General features: G+C 43.2%; 1 protein-coding gene across 5 annotated transcripts in view; it reads right to left on the bottom strand.

Moving 5' to 3' along the window:
• Nucleotides 1-21,624, bottom strand: part of ASTN2 (astrotactin 2) — a 773,365-nt gene that overhangs the window by 470,317 nt on the left and 281,424 nt on the right. For all 5 annotated transcript variants that reach the window (XM_061604310.1, XM_061604311.1, XM_061604312.1 and 2 more), the window contains exon 4: nucleotides 6,941-7,090. In XM_061604310.1, the coding sequence (XP_061460294.1) occupies nucleotides 6,941-7,090 (150 nt within the window). The remainder of the gene's footprint in view (nucleotides 1-6,940; nucleotides 7,091-21,624) is intronic.

Genomic DNA, 21,624 nt, shown 5'->3' with positions numbered 1-21,624 from the left:
CTCCCCAAGGATTCTCCAGGCTCAGTCCTTACTGGGGTGATTTTGGAGGGCTTCCAGCCCATAGGATTATTTTTTTTCCCAACTCCAACCCCTTTTGCCTTCAAACCTCGGTGTTTCCCTGAGCTTGCTAATGCATCCCTTGTGGTGTGTGAATGATGCTGTTTTGGTGACATAAGGATCAAGACTCAGAGAACAAGTTTGTATTAGTAGTTAAGATAATTCCTAGAGGAACGTAGCACTGGGCAGCAGTTATGCCATGCTGAGCAGTCTGTTATAGCTATGGGGTTTATATCCAAACTTCAGTCATGTTCACAGTAGACCCACTGAAGTTAATAGACATGGTTAACTTAGGTCCATTCATTTCAAAGAGTCTGCTCCAGGTACAGCCTATTATTTTACAGACAGGATAACAAAACAAACAAAGGCCCCTCCGAACTGATGGGTTTCTGCAACATGTCACTGAAGCAATAACAGTGCATTAGTGGGGGATTTATACTGGACTGTTCACACATCATTTACTTGTATAATTAGAGCACTGTGTCCCACTTATCAGTCAAAAAGGCTTACAATGCAGCTTACATACAATGCATTAAAACAAGATAGTCCCTGTCCGCAGGCCTACAATCTAAAAAACACAACACACAAGGGGAAAAGGACAGGAATGGAAAAGGAATCCTGCTTTATCCGTTGCTCTGTGACACTTCCCCCATGTTACCACATTATTGTTCATTATATCTGGCTCTTGCACTATAGCACAACAAAATCAGGACAAAGAAACTTAAACAACCCGAAATCTGTGGTATGAAAAAGTTACAGGATTTCAGCAGGAAGTTTTGGAACATGCACCAACAGGAAACAAGACAGCATGTTCACTAAAATGGTACAGGAAACAGGATGGTGCGCAACCACCCCAATACCATCATGAGCACAAATAATCATGAATGCATAATAAAAAAGGATGCTTGGAGGGGGACAAAGCCAGAAAGTGCTTTGCTTAGTCCAAATGCAAGCAAGAACTAACAGCAGCACCGCTGCCTTCCATGCACACCTCTAATCACACTGGATCTTTGAATGACTCTTTGGGAGACAATATTGACTAAAAATTAGAGACAAAGATATGTTTGAGAAATCCTTTATTTATTTAAGAGGTTTCTAGTTTGCCACTGAGGACCCTGTGGCCACATGGCAGCTTCCAATGTATAAAAACACAATACATAAACATACAATCTTTATTAATTAATAAGCCAGCCAGCCATGCCCTCTTCCAAGATACTACATTCCAACCCCATCACAAGTCAGTCATCATTACATGGCCATGGAGAATGTTTAGTCCCCGTCCTACCCCTTAAGAGTTTCTCCCCTCTAAAGGGTTGTCGTTGCTGTTGTTCTGCAAACATTGGGGTGCTCTAAAGCTGGCAGATATCTCCCCTCTTGCATGTGGATGGCACCAGTTGGCTACCTAAAGATCAGAACCCAGATAACGTACCAATAGTTCATCTGATTTATTTAGCTCAGACCTCTGTTTTACAGACCAACATGCAGCAATAGTCAGCAATCTGACTATTTGCAGGCAACTCCCAAAAATGAATCTTTGGACCATTTTTCAGTCTCCTCTCCTCTTATCCTCCTCTCTCCTATTTATTAGGCATTTTATTGTACTCTGTAAAAAAGTGTTTGATGCTTTGGATTTTTTTAGGAAGAGGGGAGAAAACAAATCAATAAAACAAGGAAGTCAAATAGCTTTGTAAAACAGCAGGGATTTCCCCTTCATTTTCATCTTCCAATTTTTACTTTTAAGAATTCTTCAAATAAACTTTCCCCCCCACAGCTATTAGAAAGAGCCCAACATCAGATGGCATGAAGGCAATAAGCAGTGTTTTAAATGCAGTTAAGGGACTGGAGCTTATTTGCTGTGTGTCTTTCTGGAGTTCCCCTGCACAATCTGTCTGCCTTGAGCTGTTCATGTCCTCTAACCAAAGGGAGATACTGTTTTCCTTTCTTTCCTTTTGTTTTGCCACTCGTCGTTTCCTACAATGGGAGCAATCCAGCTATAAGCTTTGGAGGCGGTTCAGTATTAATTAAATGGAATCGTAAAAATAATTGCACTCATGCACATCCATCAAAGGCAGGTAGTCACTAGTACCCAGTAACAACGCTGGATGTGAACTCCATTGGCATAACTGTCATGCGGCTGTTAGGGAGAAAATAAATGCATCCCAAACCGACAATTACATTTAGGAAGGGTTTATATACAAAAAAAAGAGGATTGTGAAGGATTAATGAGGCGAAGGGTTTATCTTTGCAACTGGACGTAAAATGCAAACATACTAAGTTGTGATATCATCATTTAACCTTAATGTTCAATAGAGTTCCAATCAGGAGCACACCAAAGGGGCAATTAACCATGAGCCGTGAAACAGAGAACATTCCAAATAGGAGAGGAGCTGGAGAACGAGTGGGGGGAGGCTGCAATGAATAAGTATTCAAGAATACATGGCCAAGAGGTTTAAAAGGAATACAGTGGTTTTAAAACGGCCAGCTTGACAGAAAACACAAAAGGGCACCTTGTGGCAGCTGAAAGACTAAGTAGATTTATTGTGGCCATCAGCAAAAGACACCTTCAAAAGAGCCGAGTTGTGCTGAGGCAAACAGGCTATCTATTCATCAAAAGCATGAAGTGGAAGGATTAAAGCTTAGAGGTAAGATGTCAGATGAGGACTGTGGAGACCCACATTCAAATGCACACTGGGTGACTTCGGGCCATTCACACACCCTCAGCCTAGCCAACCTCACAGGGTTGTTGGATGGACCAAAAAAAATAGTGGGAGAGAGCTATGTACACCACTTGGAACTCCTCCTTGGTGGAAAGGTGGGACATAAAGGGTTGTATCCAACTAAGCCCTACTCTAAGTAGACTCACTCATTGGGCTTAAGTTAGCCATGTCCATTAATTTGAATGGGGTCTACTCTGAGTAGGATACAACCCAACATGTATTACACAAACAAACAGAAAGATCCTAAGAAAGCAAAAAGCTTGTATGAAATAATCTGCGTTCATTCCTGGTCTCCAGATAAGACAAGCGTCATGGCCCCTTCAGAGGACTCAGAGGAAGAGGCAGAGTAGGCAGACCCAGGAGAAGGAACTAGTGGAACCCCTGAGGACACAACTCTGGCTCTTCCCCAGCTGGAGAATGTCCAGGACCTGGCTGAAGCCCCTCAGTCGGACTCTGGGCATGAACAGGAGGCTCCCCTCCCCCCTGCAGAAAGGAGATGCCAGCGAGTAGCACAGCAACGAAGGAAGAGGTCGGGTCGTTTAAGAACAAGCAGCTCTGAGCAGCTGGGAGACTAATCACGGGCACCTGGCTTAGGGAGTCTGTTATAAAAGGCAGTTCGTGGCAGCAGCAGGCTGCTGACTACAACGTCGGTTGTGACCCCTCGCGTGTAACGCCGTTGCTAGCCTCTAGACCTTCGGACTGGAGCCCTGGCTTTCTGGACTCTGCTTCCCTACCTGGACGACGCTCTTGGGACACTGCTACTGGGTAGTTTGCCAAGCCTTTCTTCTGCCAGCTGGCCTCCGTTATCTGCCTGGCCTTGACTGATTTATTCCCCAGCTAACTGCTGGCTGCTTCGTTACTGCCCAGCCCCCAGCCCTGAAGCTGACAACAATCAGCACAAGAGGAGCATGCACATCTGCTGGGCAGCACTGACTGAGGCAGGAGCAGGGTCAACATTGCCCTGCCCTATCACAGCACACAAGGAAGAGGAATGAAGTGCACAAGCTCCATCCATGACAACCAGGAGGCCAAACAGATAGGTTGCCATCACCACAGGCAAGTCCAAGATGCTGCTGGCTGACAGCAAGGCAATTTAGATCAGGGAAGAAGTTTGGGTTTCTCCAGACATCCTGTGTATTCAGTGGTCATCCCAATTTGCTTGCACAAAGCAGATGTGGAGGTTATACAATGTCTGATATTTAATGAGCAGTTGTTCTGATTTCTTCACAGAAGTTCATCTTCAACTCATCCTGACTTGTCTTGGGGTGTTCAACAGCACTTCCCCTTAATTTTGTTTTACTTTCCAATGCATTTCCTTGTCACTTCCCTACCCACAAAAAGCCTATGTTATTGTTGTTGCTGCAAGTGGATATGTGGTTCAAGGGCAACAGTGAACTTTAATGTAGCAAACCTAAATGTCTGGTATGCGCTTGAATCCCTCATGCAAAATAGTAGACTGGAGGTGCCCTAGAACACTTTCTTACTCAGCACCCGTGATCCAATCCAAATTGGAGTCCCGTGCAACTGCTTGAAAAGTAAGAAGTCAGGAGATCTGGCCACAATTCTCCAATACAGTAATCATATCTGTGTCTGCCCACAGCCACAGATTAACAGTGTTGTCCTGGGTAGGAGTAGAAGTGAGGAGGGAGTGTGGGAAAGTGGCAAAGGATGTTGGGCTTACAGAAACCTTTCTAGATAAGCCCCCTCCAAAAAAGAGGAAAAAGAAAAAAGGATGACCACAGAATGAAACAGCAAAAGAAACTAAACCATTTAAAGCGGCTAAGAGGGAGGGCCATTTTCTCCTTACTAAGTGAATAATTTATATCCTGAGCTATCATCATCATAATAGCAATAAAAGGAGTGGGTTTTTTCCCCTGTAGTACAGGAAAAACATACACAGAATGAAATAAAAAAAGATCACAGTCCTCACTCATAAATAAATGAGAGGGAGGGGGAAGCAAACAGCAAGGAGAGAATGAATTGAAAGATTTCTCTTCCCTCCAGCTTCCAATCACTGTCCTCGAAAACCTAAGTCCAGCTCAAGCAAGCACATGTTCAGAATAGTTTCAATGCAAAGGTTATCCCTGGATTACTGTTGGAGGACAAACTTGTAGGCCTAAACTGTAGATTATAACACACACACACACATATGCACATAATATTTTTATTTTCCTTACACCTCCCTAGAAGAGGAGATAATTTCACTAAACATTTTCCGCCATGTTTGTTTTTGGTAGCCACCAATTGCGCTGCTCGAAAATGTAGGTATTTTCACCGAGTTGTTTTTTTAATTTAATTTTTATATGTGATATTTTTAGGATGTTGTAAGCTGCTTAGCGATTTTTCTTTGAAATGTGAAACAGTACCTAAATTACCAAAATATTTCCTAACAATGCTATGATCCTAGGTCTGGGGCATTGTGGAAGCCACCAGACAAGGGGCTGCTGCATCACAACAAAAAGGAGGAGGAACAAAGAGGAGGCGGAAAAATAATTAGCTGTTTCTCCAACACCTGTTACAGGTTGAGCCCAGCCTCAAGAAACTGTTCAAGAATTTCTCCTCCCTGATGGAGGATATTTGTCAAAATGGTTCCCACAATTTTGCCACCAAAAAACCTATTGAAGGAAGCTTACGTGTGATGTATCAGTGCTATCATTTTGTTCCAGGTCATATTCCCAAACCCGCCAATCCCAGAAACGCCATTAAGGCAGAACACGCTACCCCAGATTCCACCCCATCTCGACAGAGAAATTAACTTGTCACCCTCAAAAATTTCAAGGGGTTAAGTACATAGTCAGCTTGACAATGGAAAGCCATTTTTTTCCTTTGCCTGCACTTCTGCAAGAAGATCAAAGGAACCCACATGCAACCAACCACACTGGGGTGTGTTTGATGCAGTGTATTTGGATGACAGGAAAGAGTTGTAGCTCACTAGTGGAGCAAATGTTCTGCAGACCCTTGTGCTGCCCTCACTTGTATTTCTGCTGGGGAGTCTCTCACCTCCTTACGAGAGCCCGGTGAACAGGACAACTGGGCAGAAAGCTTCAGATGAATCAAGGACTCTTACTAATCAGACAAAGGATGCAGAGAACCTCATCTTCACCTGCTAACCAAGATGAGTGCATACACTGGAAAGGCTATTGTGCTATAGTGAAGAGAGAGCAACACAACTGATACTCCTGGGGAAAGGGAGGCTGGAAAGAAAGAAAAAAGTTGTCACAGCAAGACTTTTGATAACTATGCATATTACAAGTTTGGTTAACCAAACCACAGAAACTATGAGAGGAAATGCTAGTGATTTTTGTATATGTTTTGGTGGCTACCAACATAATTGGCTATAGAAGGGGGATTAGAAAATGTCAAGGAGGACTGGGCTATCAATGGCTTCTAGTCATGATGGTTGGTTGCATTGTGCCTCCAGTGTCAGAGAGAAAGTGCTGTTGAAGACCTGTTGTTAGGAAACAACAGCAGGAGAGAACTATTGTGCTCATGTCATCCTTGTGGGCTTCCCAGGCACATCTGATTGGTTGCTGTGAGAAACAGGATGCATAGAATGAGATCGAGCAGGGCTCTTCTTATTTCCCTTATTAAGGTTCTCGACAAATTTCCTCATCGTTGCTTGGAGCACCAAATCCTAAGGCACACTGGTGTAGCACAAGAGGAGCTGGAGTGCATGAGAGTACGTAAGTCTCATTCCCCTACCCCATGGAAACTATGGAAATGTCAGAGTAGGGATGCTTGAGGCATCTTTCCAGAAGCATTACCACTGTCTAGAAGGCATGCCCAAACTCTTGAGTTTGACTGAGCAAAGGGACAGATAGGCCATAAGGCATGAAGACTGACTGGGCTGTCTTATAGTTGCAATGATGTCACCAGTCTGTTGCTAAAGTCGTTGTTCATGTATGTGTACCGTTTTTAATATAAAAGTGGTCCCTCATTTTTGAAATCTTGCCAAATGGGATTTCAGAAACCATGTCTAATGGATAAGACTGCAGTTTCCTTTCAGCAACCAAGGGGTAATATGCCAAGTGAGTATACATGCCATGCCAAATTAGGGTCAGGCACATTCCAGCTTCAACAGTACTCTTACCACCTGGTACGGTAGGAGGTGGAAGAGAAAAGGTGGGAGAAGGAATGAGTCAACATTCCCAAAAGGGGCAAATTACCTCTGGACCGGTTCCTGCGTTTTCGCCTCCCAACTGATGAGCTGCGTAGCGCTGGCTGGAGATGGCCTATCTCGATGGGCGTGTTGGTCCGAAAACTCTCCTTGAACTTCTGCATAAGGGACTCCACTGTTTCTTGTGTCACTTCTGCAGCTATTAGTTGGGGGAAGGAGACAAGAGGGGAGTGGAAGGTTAAAATGGCCATATGGAGACTTTTTGTTTATCCCTATCAAAACAAGGCCCTCCTCAGCCCGTTGCACAGTCACCTTGCCTGGCTCACAAGTTTGCCATTAGCTTTGACGGTACAACCCACCTTCCTTGTGGCTACTGAAGGAAGTTCTGGCAAGGCCAAGAACCACATATTGTCAGCTCCTGAAGGGACTATCAGTCAGCCCAGAAGAACCCTGTTTTGTTCCATATTTTGTGCCGTTTGTGTTAGCATTTTAAAACTGTAAACCATCTTGGATGCCTTGGCAGAAAGACTACACATAAATGCAATAAAAATAAACACTATGGGTGTCATCCAATCTTTGCTCTAATCAGAGTAGACCAACTGAAATCAATAGACATGACTAATTTGGGACATGACTAACTAAGTTCTGCTTAGTTGAATGTAATCCTATCCCTTTACAACACTTTTGTACCAATTAGTGGGAGAGGCAGGTAAGGGCTCAGGAGAAGCTTGATGCCCATCACCCTCCGCTACAAACACATTCACCAAGATCCCAAACTTAAAGACAAATGGCCTGAACGTTACCATACACAACATTGCAGAGGCCTCACGTTGTCTTTCTCACCAACTCTGAAAAGAGCAGATATTCAGCACTAGATGATCCATACTTATTTTTTCAATGCACACTTTGATTAGTTCATTAGACCCCATGAAGGGGAAATGCCAACATTGGTTGGTGTGTGTGTGTGCACACCATCAGCTCCTACTGGGAGGAAGGGTGGGAGATATAGATAGATAGATATAAACGTATTTTGTATGTTAGCAGCTGATGAAGGCGGAAGCTGAAACGTTTTGTTAATAAAATGAAAACCTCTGTTTTGTTAATCACAATATGTTTATATATTTTTAGGTGATTAAGGGAATCCTTATAGGGATCCAGAGCAGCTTGAGTGAAGTTCTGTTTGTTGCTTTCAAAACTATCTGTCTATCTGTCTATCTATCTATCTATAGATATCATATCCAATACGTAGGAAAGACCGCAACTGACCTACACATGCGCTTCAGGAACCACAAGTCAGCAATTTTGACAAAAAAAGTGGTGCAACCAGTTGCAAAGCATTTTAACGTCAAGGGTCACAGCCTGTTGGACTTTTCCTTTACAGTGATGGAGATGCCAGCAGATCCAGCAGCATTGACCAAAAGGGAGAACTTTTGGATTTACTTTCTGGACACATTGGCACCACATGGCCTCAACCTGGAGGACAGTACCACCACTACTTAGCTTCTGCCAATGAAGCCCCTCTGAGCATTCCATCCTCAAAGCTCTATAACTGCCACCTTGGTAACAGCTTTTGTATGTTGGCAGCTGATGAAGGCGGAAGCTGAAACGTTTTGTTAATATAATAAAAACCTCTGTTTTGTTAATCACAATTATGTTCACATATATATCCATCTACACACAAATAAATAAATAAATAAGACATGCAAAATCAATGCTGACGTCAATCTGCGGTTCCATGGGCACATGACTCACTTGCTATATGGGCTGAAGCAAGTGGATTTTTGTGTAAGGTAGGAACAGACCTAACACCATGGCACCATTTTCTTGAACTGTTTTCCAATCCAGTGACATATAACAATCATTTTCAATTCTTTTTGAAACATTAAGCATCCTAGCCCCAACTTTCCATTGCACGGAAAGCTTGTCTAGTGCTCTTAACTCCACTGACCTGTGCAGCTGTCCTGCAATGTGAAGAAAATGGATTGGCCAAATGCATTCAAGGTAGAATCTGAAGTTAATAGGCCAAGACGTACCAGGGCCAGATTCCTCTTCCCATGTGTATTTGGGGCATACATGGGAAGAGGAGGGGGGAGTTTCATTGCACATGCAAATCCGGAAGACCAGGTTTCAAAGCCCCTCTCACTCACAGAGCTTACTGGGTGACCCTGGGCAAGTCACTCTCTCACGCACCCTAGCCTACCTTACAAGGTTGTTGTAAGGATAAAATGGGGAGGAGAGAAAGATTTATACAATCTGAAGAGAAACCAGAGCGTAATAAAATGGGGAGGGGGAAACCATGTGCACCCAGTCAAGTCCACATTTCAAATTAATCAAGTATTATTATAGGAGAATAGAGAGGAGGCGGGCATAGGAGAAAGACTGTGAACACGTGTGAGAAAAGAAAACAACCATAGCTTGCTGGTCAAGCTAAATCTAAACTGAGTCATGCAGAATCAAAGAATGATAGAACCATAGAGTTGGAAGGGGTCTATAAGGCCATCGAGTCCAACTCCTTGTTCAATGCAGGAATCCAGCTGAAAGCATACCCAACAGGTGCCTGTCCAGCTGCCTCTTGAAGGCCTCCAGTGTTGGAGAGCCCACTACCTCTCTAGGCCATTGGTTCCATTGTCATATGGCTCTAACAGTTAGGAAGTTTTTCCTGATGTCCAGTCGAAATCTGGCTTCCTGCAACTTGAGCCCATTATTCCATGTCCTACACTCTGGGACGACTGAGAAGATATCCTGGCCCTTCTCTGTGGGGCAACCTTTACAGTATTTACATAGCATCAAACTTGCATAGAGTTAGGGTCACTTTTGTGTTTTGTAGGTGGTCAGAGAGTGCCAAAAATAGAGGAAAATATCCTATGTCTTACGCTGTCTAACCAGGAGGATCATGAGTGACAGCTGAGGTGCTACCTGCCAAAAGAACAGATTATCTAGGGATAGGTGCACAGCACACATAGGCAAACAACATCTCAGGAAAGAGATGATTAAAGCTGGAAATCACTCCAAGAAGATGAGAAGTGGGAAGGACCAGTGTTTGTGTGTGTGGAGGGAATTTTTTCTTACCAGATATATATGTGGATTTAAAAGAAGCTTGGTAGTGCAAGATATTTCAGGCTTCAGGAAGTGGCTTCTAGTTATACCAGCCAAGTTGCCTTGAAGCAACAGGCTTTCTGAGTGCAGTTCCGTGTCACAACATTTGAAAGAAGCCTAACCATTAGAAGTGCTTGGGCATGTGATGCCATTTCCACCACCAGGCGCTCTAAGAGGGTCCAACACTCATTCTGCAAGCATCCTACTAGATGCCCAGGCAAACCCACCAAGCACCCCTTTTTTGGTCCCTTGGATAGAAAGGGTGTGGATGCTACCTCTCCTTCCAGGCGCTACACCTACCTGGCTGCTTCCACAGGGCTGTACAGAATGACAAATTGCAAATGGCACAGTGAAGAATCAGAGAGGCCCACCTTCTCGCCCACCACCCACCACTCCAAAGCGTGAGTGAGATATTTATGCTTCCTTTGCTAAAGAAAAAAGAGCAGGTAGATTCTGAAGGCATGCTGTAATATTGTTAGATGCCCATAAGGCAGCAAAGCAATAATGAAAATAACCAAACCTGATTGTGTATCATAGCAACCTGCTAGATACTGATAGCTTTGGGAAGTGGTTTTGGTCTCCAGTCAGTTCTTAGATAAGCCAATTGGACTGGATTATAAACAAGGCAGGATAATGTTCTCTCCAGGGACCCTCTTCCCTCTCCTTCCCCAGCTTCCAAGCTGATCCAGTCGACCATTTTAAAACAAGTATATTAATCTGCCCAGCTCAAAAAAAAAAAAAGCGGGGGTGGGGGGGAGCAAATTATATGCAAATAATGTTCCATCCACTGCATTAGAAGGCTCCAGAACTCCTCCTTCAAACTCACTATCAGCTCAAATTCTCAAACCCACTACGCGTTCCAAAACAGAAATGCAGTCCTTTCATATCTGCACTCAAAATATATATAATTGTAAATTTGAGGAGGATGGGTGGAGGAGGTAAGGGCAAAGTGATGCTTTGTCAATGATACAGTTTCCCTCTGAGGAAAACTGAACAAATGTACTTTTTCTCCTTCATATATTCATGAGATGCCTGCCTTCCCTAGATGCTTCTCCCTTCCAGGCACTGTGCCAAGAGCAACTCTTATCTGACAACAGGCAGGAGGGGGGAAAACACAACCCTGATACAATCACAAGTTTTTCACTAGTTTAACAAATGGGGGGGGAGAGTCTTGGGTTCTTAATAAAGCTTGGAAGACATGATGGCAGTGCAAGACACAGAAGTCACTGCGAGAGGCCAGTCTTCAGCACAGAAGGGAGCTGAGAGACTGTGTAGACAAACAAGAAAGTTGTCTCTTTAATAGGGATGGTGGGGAAATTGGATTCAGTTCATATCAAGAAATCAAGATGAATCTACCTAATTTGCACTTTCCAAAATGTTATGAGAACTGAAATTCAGACATCCTTCAAAATTTACTCTTCTCCAAATTTTGCAATAGAGCACTCCAGCCAAGTGATGTGGACAAAAATGCATATGGTGAGATAAAGAGTGCATAAAGCCACATATATTACCAAGCATAATATACAGAAAGGCATTGTATTAGAGCAGCCTTTCCCAACCAGTGTGCCTCCAGATGTTGTTGGACCACAATCGACATCTTTCCTGATCATTGGCAATGCTGGCTGAGGCTGATGGGAGTTGTGGTCCAACAACATCTGGAGGCACACTGGTTGGGAAAGGCTGTAATAGAGAAAAATGTAATAGAGAAAAATGATTTGCAAAAATGTGTGTATTAGGGGAAATTAGGATGAATTAATTAATTAAATAAATAAATAAATAAATTTGCACCCAAATGCTGATGAATGTTCATGAGGACTTAAAAATATATATATTTGCAAACTGATGCGGAAATGTGAACTAAACTTAAGACTTGGAAAAAGAAAGGGAGAAACACTGAAATTGACAGATTTGCCTATCCCTGCTCTTGAACAAGCAAAAAAGCAAACCAACATAAAGGGGCAAAGCCTCCCATTTCCCCCCACAAAACATTTTTAACAATGTGCCCCCATATCCCATGAAGGGCCAGACACATTTTATTTTTTATTTTTTTTAAGAATTGCATTTCACCTTTCAGTCCCCAAAAGGGGACATACACATTAGGAGGGGGGTCACCATCGTAATAAAACAAAACAAAGTTAAAACAAAGTGACACAGCATTGTAGCAGAACATAATTTCACAAAAGAACACCCACTGAAACAACAGTTATTTAAATTAAAAAAAAAAAGCAAAAAGAGACAGAGGCGACTGAAGTCTAGAGGCAAAGAGTTGCAAAGCTAGGGTGCCACAACAGAGAGGCCTCTCTTCTGTCTATGCATCCACTGTATCTCAGTTGGGGGACTTTAGAGCAGGACCCCCCACAGTCAGCATTGAGCACAACTGATATGGGAGGAGGATGCTGGTTTCAAGGTATCCTAGTCCCAAACTTTTTGGGGCCAACAAGAAAAGTGAATGCCCTCCCTTTCCTGAGATATTTGGAAGGAAAGGGAAGCTACACGAGAGAGTAAAGGAAAACCACGGAAAGGATTTCTACCTTGCTCGTCAACCCTCATCTTCAGAGTGTGTTGGTGAAGGCGCAGAGAATATGCAAGACAGCAGGGAGCAAAAGCCTGAAGATACATGTCCAGACCGTGCTACATTCGTATTAGGCACATACAAATGCTCAGTATGAATCTGAAGCACAAGGCAAAATCAGGATGCCTCAGGAAATTTTATTTATATTTTTACTTGCCCAAGTCAGATTGTGAGGTTAAAAAGGCACCCCAAATCAAAGCAGTGCCCCCTGGAAGTAGGGTTGCCAGGTTCTTGGCCTGAGACTGATCCTGTATCTTTAGGAGAAGAGAAAGTCAGCCAAGTGCAGGTGTTCTTGCAACACTGTAATGAGAAAAACCACAAGGGGGAATCCTCCCCTCTCCCTGCACAACTTTTAAAGATACAGAAGACCTCTTCGAGGCCTGGCAACCAAGAGGTCTTCTGTATCTTTAAAAGTTGTACAGGGGGAAGGGAGAATTCCACCTTGTGGTTGATCCCATTACAGTGTTGCAAGATCACCTGCACTTGGCTGACTTTCTCTTCTCCTAAAGATATAGGATCAGTCTCAGGCCAAGTACCTGGCAATCATACTCCCCACCCTTTCCAATCACTTTCTATTTTCCAACAACTGTCCTAATTTAATGATTTTATTTTCTTTCCACTATTTGTCATTGTTGTTTGGGGGAGAGTTACAGCTGTGGAAAGTTTTCATGTTGAGAACAGAGGATAGAAGATTATCCTCTATTCTCAACATGAATTGTAGGGTTGGTGGATGCCAGTTCCTTTGCATTCCTTTTTTTATATCCTTTCCTCTTCTCCCTTCCTGCCCTCCAATCAACTTTAAAGACCCCTAGCACACACATACACAACAAAAACCCCTATGGCTCAAGTCTATTTGACTGCAATTTGGCAGGCTTCTTTCCCATGGGCACCATTTTTGTGTCTGCAATTTTCAGACTGATTGCTCACAAAACATTAGGGGACATTAAGTGATTCCTATTTTACTCACCCCAAAACTACAAAGGCTGCCCTTGCAGGAGAACCATTACAGGCATCCTTCTGAAATTCGGTAGGATCCATGCTGTCAAAAGAAGTGACTGTGGCTGCAAACTGTTGAGACAATATTTGCAGGAGGGCCTCAAAGGACAGTGCAAGTACAGTGATCAACTGAGTTTATAACCGTTGAGGTGATTAGCACTTGTTAGTATCATTATTATTTATTCATCACCTTCCAAATATATATCTCAAGGTAATGTACAAAACATAATGAAAACAACTAAAAAGCAGTGAGGAAAAATACAAAATGGACAACAATGGCAAAGACCTACTCATTCAGCTGGGAAAGTTCGTTGGAACAAAAATGTCTTCGATTGTTTCCGAAAAGTGCAGATAGCCGGCACCTGTCGTATCTACACAGGAACAGGGGCAGCCACACTGAAAGCCCTGTTTTGAGTTACTGTGGGGCAGGCTTCCAATCTCTTTGGAACTTGCAGGAGAAACTCTCGCACAGGCCACAGTGGCTTACTGGGTATATAAGGGATAAAGCAGTCTCTTAACTAACCTGGTCCTGAGATGTATAGGACCTTATATGTTAGTACCAATACCTTGAACTTGGCCCAGTAGTAGATTGACAGCGAGTGTGAATCCCACAAGCAAGGTGTTATATGGTGCCAGTCCTTTGCGCCCACAAGCAATGTAGCCACCGCATTCTGCACTAGCTGTAACCTTCAGACCAACCTCAAGGGTAGCCCCACATAGAGCACAATGCAGTAATCCAACCTTGAGGTTACCAATGCATGGACAACTGTGATCAGGATATCCCAATACAGAAATGGTCCAATACAGAATGGTCAAACCTGGTAAAGGACAGTCCAAATAACCTCACCTAGTGTAAGACACCTTCCTCTGTACCCTGTTTTTCACCATGTGGACTCAATGCCTTTCTACAAGCTTGCCTTCCTTTTCCAACAAGTATTTTAAGGGGAGATTGTTTTTATCGCAGTCTGAATATATACTGGACTTTAAACTGTTTATATTTTATTGTTGATGTTTCTATTGTTAAATTGCTTCAGGATGTTTTTTTTTTATGGGAAGTTATTCATAAATTAAATAAATTAATGAACACAGACAAACCTGAGGCTTCCCACAGGCTGTGCACCTGTCTTTTAAGTCTGCTGCTTAATCCTCCCCTATCATTTCAGAGTGAGAAGAACTATCTGGACTAGAGGTGTCTGCTTTGTTTTATTCTTTGCATATTCTAACTCCCAGAGGTGCAAAATCTAATTTGCTGTCATTTACTCTGGATGTGGCAGTGTGGAGATATCAGCTTTGCTATCACAGAGCCTCAAGAGGTTCAAGTGTACCCCCTCTCTCTGCTGAAAACACCCATTTCTACTAAAAGGGAAGAGGTTGCTAGCTTCGGAGAACAACCCCACTCACCTTCTCTTTCCCAAATGGTAACCCAGGACTCATCCTCTCCCCAGTCACGGTGCTCAATCACTTCCCACCTAATTGCCTCCACTCATGTGTGCAAACTAACTGTCCACTGGAAAACACTGCAGAATGCTAATTTCATTTGGAACTGGGTAACTGCAAACTGCTTTTCTTCCTTTTCTTATAAAATGATTATGAAATAAGCACTGTATTAACAGCACCATTTGCAATTACAACTGCAAACCTAACCTGTGAGTGACTGTGAGTTATTTTCTATTCAAGCCACTTCATCCACCCCTTCCCCCACCACTCTTTGCAATTCCCCTCATTGTGGCAATAAAAGATAATGCAATAAAAACACATTTCTCTCTCTCTCTCTCTCTCTCTCTCTCTCACACACACACACACACACACACACACACACTAGCAGACTGGCTGCCACTTTCTCAGGCATTTTTCAAACAGGAGCACAGCAGAAGTCAGCAAAGAACCCTCTGGCAAACATGCTATTACCATGTCAGGTCTGATGTTGAGCCAGAAAGAAAATTCTGTCTCTCTCACAATGAAGTCTGTGAAGAAGTTCCTTGTCACCAGTCTGTATGCCGACATGGCTAGGACCCCAGTGTCACAGACTGCCAGAAGTCACTGGGGCTAGAACTAAGAACCTTTGGATCTTTCAGGCCCCTGATTGTTCCTTTGCAGCCACGTGTTTACCTTCTCCACACCAATTCAGCACTGTTTCGGCCTCATCTTGAGTACTGTGTCCAGTTCTGGACTCTGCACTTCAAGAAGGATGTAGACAAGATGGAACAGGTTCAGAGGAGGGCAACAGGGATGATCAGGGGACTGGAAACAAAACCCTATGAGAAGAGACTGAAAGAACTGGGCATGCTTAGCCTGGAGAAGACTGAGGGGAGATATGATAGCACCGTTCAAGTACTTGAAAGGTTGCCATGCAGAGGAGGCCCAGGATCTCTTCTCAATTGTCCCAGAGTGCAGGACCACGGAATAATGGGCTCAAGTTATAGGAAGCAGATTTCAACTGAGCATCAGGGGCAGAAAACCAGACTGTTAAAGTGGTACAACAATGGATCCAATTCCCTAGGGAGCTGGTAGGCTCTCCAACACTGAAGGTATTCAAGGAGGGTATGCTTTAATTTGGATTCCTGCATTGAGCAGGGGGTTGGACTCGATGACCTTATAGGCCCCTTCCAATTCTACAATTCTATGACATCACATGACATCGTATGTGGACATGGTTTGGAGGAAATGACCTTGTGTGTCAAATTATGGCCCCTACTGGGCCCAATCTGGCGCATGGGTTGGAGGTTCCCCACGCCTAGTCTACAAGAAGGGCAGCACCTCTCCAGTGTCTCAAGAAGGGGTCTTTCCCAGCCTGCCATGTCTCAGCCAGGATATTCCTCATCAGAGGATGACCTGGAGGCCTCAGCATTACACAAAGCCCTGAATGAGGCTGAGTCTGGGAGTATGGATCCAGGGTCTTTAGATGATGCCAAGGAGGGGCCATCCATACCAAGGGTAAGTTTGTTTCTTTGTTTATTATTTGCTTTATATCCTCCCAGCAGGAGCCCAGGGCAGAAAAGTTCAGTCTCTGGCATTGAGGCTGAAGAAGTCCTGAGGCCAAGGGAGAGACAACACCTCAAATGCCAGACAGAAACCTGTCCCATCAAGGAAGGGTGCCCAACTGCAGGCACGGTCTCATCAGGAATAAGACCCTCCTCTCAATATGACTTCTGGATGAAGATTTCTAGCAGAAGTCCAGTGGCTTTAGGGTGTTGTTCCAAGAATACCAGCACCTGGCTAGAAGAGCTGCTGAAACAATATCTTCATACCAGCACTGCACTTTGACCAATCTGACTACATAACTATTCTGAACCTGACCTCCAGCTGCCCAAATCTGACTATGCCCTTGTTTGCCCATGCACCAACTTGAACATGACTTCAGACTGCCATGATCTTGCCTCTTACCTGCCCCCTTGTTTTATACTCTGATTATTTGGACCCTGACCTCAAACTGGCCCTGGATACTGCTTCTCCTTGTGCCCGCGTTGGTGTTGCCACTAGCAAGTACCCTAATCGCTCTAGAACCTAGTGAGGGCAGAACACAGTCCTACCCTGGAGATGCTAAACATGCCCTCTGGCCCTTCCCCAAATTGCATTTCAACTTTTTGCACAGTGTTTCAATCAATGTGCATTATGTGTTCATTCATATCGATAGCCAATAATGGAAAACAGCCCATTAACCTCTCTCTGAACTGGAGGAGAGAATGCATCCCTGTTTCCTAGGCAATGAGGCTCATGTACTCAATCTTGACACACCGGTGGTTTCATTTACTGCCAAGCAACAGTAGCCATATGAGCATAGTGGCTACCCCCACTGCAATATGTTCAGTAGCCCAGATATCCACATTCACATCCAACTAGTTAAGTAACTAGTCAACTTTTTCATACTTGGGATCCATCTGTAATGGAACTGCCAAAGAGCACTTTATTATGAGTACTCAGTGGTGTCTGGCAACAGCTCCTTTTGTGCCTTTGTTGTTGTTATGTGCCTTCAAGTCGATTACGACTTATGGCGACCCTACGAATCAGCAACCTCCAAGAGCATCTGTCGCACCCTGTTCAGAGTATATCACTATTGTATTGTACCCATAATTGTGATTAACAAAACAGAGGTTTTTATTTTACTAACAAAATGTTTCGGCTTCTGCCTTCATCAGCTGCTAACATACAAATGTTGTTACCGAGGGGGCAGTTATAGAGCTTTGAGAATGCAATGCTCATAGGGGCCTCATTTGCAGAAGCAAAGTGATGTTTGTACTGTCCTCCAGGTTAAGGCCATGTGGTGCCGATGTGACCAGGAAGTATATCCAGAAGTTCTCCCTCTTAGTCAATGCTGTTGGATCTGTTGGCATCTCTACAGCTGTTATTGATATGTCCAACAGGCTGCAGCCCTCGATGTTAAAATATTTTGCAACTAGTTGCTCCACTTTTTTAGTCAAGATTGCTGATTTGTGGTTTCTGAAGCATGTGCGTGGGTCAGTTGTAGTTTTTCCTATGTATTGGATACAACATCCTGGGTTTTTTGCATTCAATGCTAAATTATATTGCAGGACCTGCAGGTGATGTTTTGTTTGATGTAATATGTTCTGCCCGTCCTAGTGCTTTTGAAAGTAGTTGTCAGTACCATTATATTGTACCTGTAGGATTTATTTGGTGCATATTAGTTTATGAGCTCTGAAAAACAGCATATATATAAAAGCAGCCCTTCAGGAACCACAAGTCGGCAATCTTGACAAAAAAAGTGGAGCAACCAGTTGCAAAGCATTTTAACATCGAGGGTCACAGCCTGTTGGACTTTTCCATAACAGTGATAGAGATGCCAGCAGATCCAGCAGCACTGACCAAAAGGGAGAACTTTTGGATTTACTCTCTGGACACATTGGCACCACATGGCCTCAACCTGGAGGACAGTACCACCACTCCTTAGCTTCTGCAAAGGAAGCCCCTCTGAGCATTCCATCCTCAAAGCTCTATAACTGCCACCTTGGTAACAGCATTTGTATGTTAGCAGCTGATGAAGGCAGAAGCTGAAATGTTTTGTTAATATAATAAAAACCTCTTTTTGGTTAATCACAATTATGTTATATATATGCTTTGGAATAAATAATACTGCTGATAATTTAAACGTGCATAAGAGATCAGGAGTAGGATATGTTTTTCTAGGCTCCCTCATCCCTCCACCACACACTTCCTCTCATATGCGGAGACACTTCTGTCCCAGTGCTAATCATGGTTACAAGATTGGCAATATCATCTGCACTAAACCAAAAGGGCACCAACCACTATGTATTGATTTAGCCGACTTCTAAACTTCATCTGAGCTCACTGCTCTTCTCCATCTAGCAAATAAAAATGTTTGGCCAAAGCCTCTGCAACAGTAAGCCAGAAGAGATCCATATCAAGACAAGGATCACAGTAGAGCAGGGAGTCTAGGGAGGCTAAAAAAAAAAATGGGAAGAGGGGTGGGGGTATGGAGAATTTTTTTGAATTCTCCAAGAATGATAAACAATGCCTATTTTTCAGCAAACAAAGAACACCTCCAGGTTAATTCTGTTCCACGTCCGCCCATAATCTACCTTGGAGCCAGCCCATAAATAATGAAAAAGCTTTATAAAATATTCAAAGTTATGGACAAAATTATAAACAACAAGGACTGAAAATGTATATGAATAAAGAGTTCCTAGAGTTTTGTTTGGCTCCCTGAAAAACTGAAATTTCATGGTATCTTCTACAACTTTATGACGTTTTTCCAGATAAGCAAGTTCAAAATGCCAAGCCAAATCATCACAACAGTTCCAACAAAACCACCAATCATCTTCCAACAGAGCCCAAGAAAAATAAAATGACAAATCTAGTAATCAACATAAATGGCCTGAGAGGTATCTAGAAGTCATTTAATTTTGAAGCCCCCCGTTTTATTATTTAGTATGTTAATGTAATGGGGAATGAACAGAAGATTAGATAGACAGACAGACAGACACTTGCATCAGCCACTGAGTTTTGCAATTAGAATACAGATGGATGCAATTAGAATATGGACGGACGGACGGATAGCCTTTCCTACCAAATGTCCAGCTATCTTGTTATTTCCCTCAGCAACCACCAAGAGGTGCCTGCCTATATTGAGGTTTTGAAAGTATGCACATATTAGTGCACACACCAAATCACTTTGCATTATTGATTCTTCCTCCAGAATGTGCAAGTGTATATGTGTATGTGCACGCATGTGCACTAGTTATTTTTCAATATATATATGAAACATGATAGATAGATAGATAGATAGATAGATAGATAGATAGATAGATAGATAGATAGATAGATAGATAGATAGATAGATAGATAGATAGATAGATAGATAGATAGATAGATAGATAGATAGATAGATAGATATTCCATTTGGAATACTAGGTCCCCACCTGGAAGCACCCTCAAGAACCACAGTCCAAGAGTACAAACCTCTGCAAGTATTGATAATATTAAACATCATCTTCTGGGTCACGAACCAGACCCTGGCGAAATTGGAAAAACAGAGGGTTGTGGTTTTTCCCCCCTTTGTCTGTGTTAGATTTGTGACTGCTGCTTAGCTCCAGTCAAACTCCACTCCCCGTCCTCTCAAATCAAGCTCCAGCTTTTCTTGATGCTGTGAACCTTATGCTCAGAGTCTGAATTTATTTCCATGCCAGGGAATCGGGAGCTGAGTCAGCAGCTGGACTCTTATACTAAGAGCTGTCACCTGAGATTCACCATTCCCATTCCTTACTCCAAGCAAAATCACACAGATCTAGTGCCACTGATATATATTGCACCTGATGAAGTGGGATCCAATCCATGAAAGTTTACTCAGCAATAAATCTACTAGTCTTTATGGAGGTACTATAAGCGGGGGGGGAGTGTGTGCACATTTGAAGTACATTAGGAAAGTTAAGCACACTTGTGCACACGTCTTACTTGTAAAGATTACGGACTTGTAGACTCCTGAGGAGTTTTCATGCAAAAGGCAATTTATGCTACAAGCCTGCATGGCAAGACAGCTGCAACTGTCCCTGGATCAGGACAGCCTGACGGCAGTTGTCCATACATTGGTAGCCTCAACGTTGGATTACTGTAATGTGCTCTGTGTGGAGCTACTCTTGAGGCAGGTTGCTTGCGCTTGTGGGAGCAAACTATCACTAGCATATAACACCATTTTTGTGGGATTGTACTGGCTGCCAATCTGCTACTGGGCCAAGTTCAAGGCTTTGGTACTAGCAGATAAGGCTCTACACAGCTCAGGAGCAGGCTACTTGAGAGGTCTACCTTATCCCTTATATGCCCAGTAGGTCACTTCAATTTGTGGGTTTCTCCTGCAAGCTCCAAAGATGTCAGGAGCCTGCTCCGTACTAATTTGGAGCAGGGCTTTCAGTATGGCTGGCTCTCCTCAGTGTAACAGCATCCCTGTTGAGAGGCACCCACTAGCTGCACTTTACAGGAAAAAACTGAAGACATGTTTCTTTCCTAGCTGGATTAACAGGTCTCTACCCTGGGTGTCAATTTTGTTTTTTTAAATATATCTGCTGTCTTTTTTGTGTTTTAACGTTTTGTATTGTATATCACCTTGATGAATAACTGTAGAAGGTGAATGATAATAACAGGCGAAAATGCCATTAATTTGGGTAATGTAATATTGTCACAAATTGAAGTTTGGATACTCAAAGGGCTTCTGGATGTGTTCATGGATAAGAAAAGATTATTCTTTTTAAAAACCTGCTGTACATGAGAGCTTGAAAGAGACTCTTGTTGAATGACCAATGTGACTAGTTGCTGGGTCAGGAAGTGAGCAAGGCAGTTAGCTTTCACACATTGTCAGTCACTGACAGAGAAAGAACAGGCAGTAAGCACTTGACCTCCCCATACCCAGTCCCCACTACCAATCATTATAAAATAAAAGGCTGACATCTAGAACAAATCTAGAAGCATGTTCAGAATAGCACCTGGACAAGACTTGCGGTGAACTTCACCTGGGTCACATGGAACTGTTTGAGCCATATTTAAGATCTTCATCAGAGGCTTTTATCCAGGTGTTCATGCCAGCTCTACGAACAAGAGAGGAG

Source organism: Rhineura floridana, chromosome 20 (assembly GCF_030035675.1).
Source record: "Rhineura floridana isolate rRhiFlo1 chromosome 20, rRhiFlo1.hap2, whole genome shotgun sequence".
Classification (NCBI taxonomy): domain Eukaryota; kingdom Metazoa; phylum Chordata; class Lepidosauria; order Squamata; family Rhineuridae; genus Rhineura; species Rhineura floridana.
The sequence above is the reverse complement of the archived record's forward strand: the minus strand, read 5'-3'. Positions and strand labels throughout refer to the sequence as shown.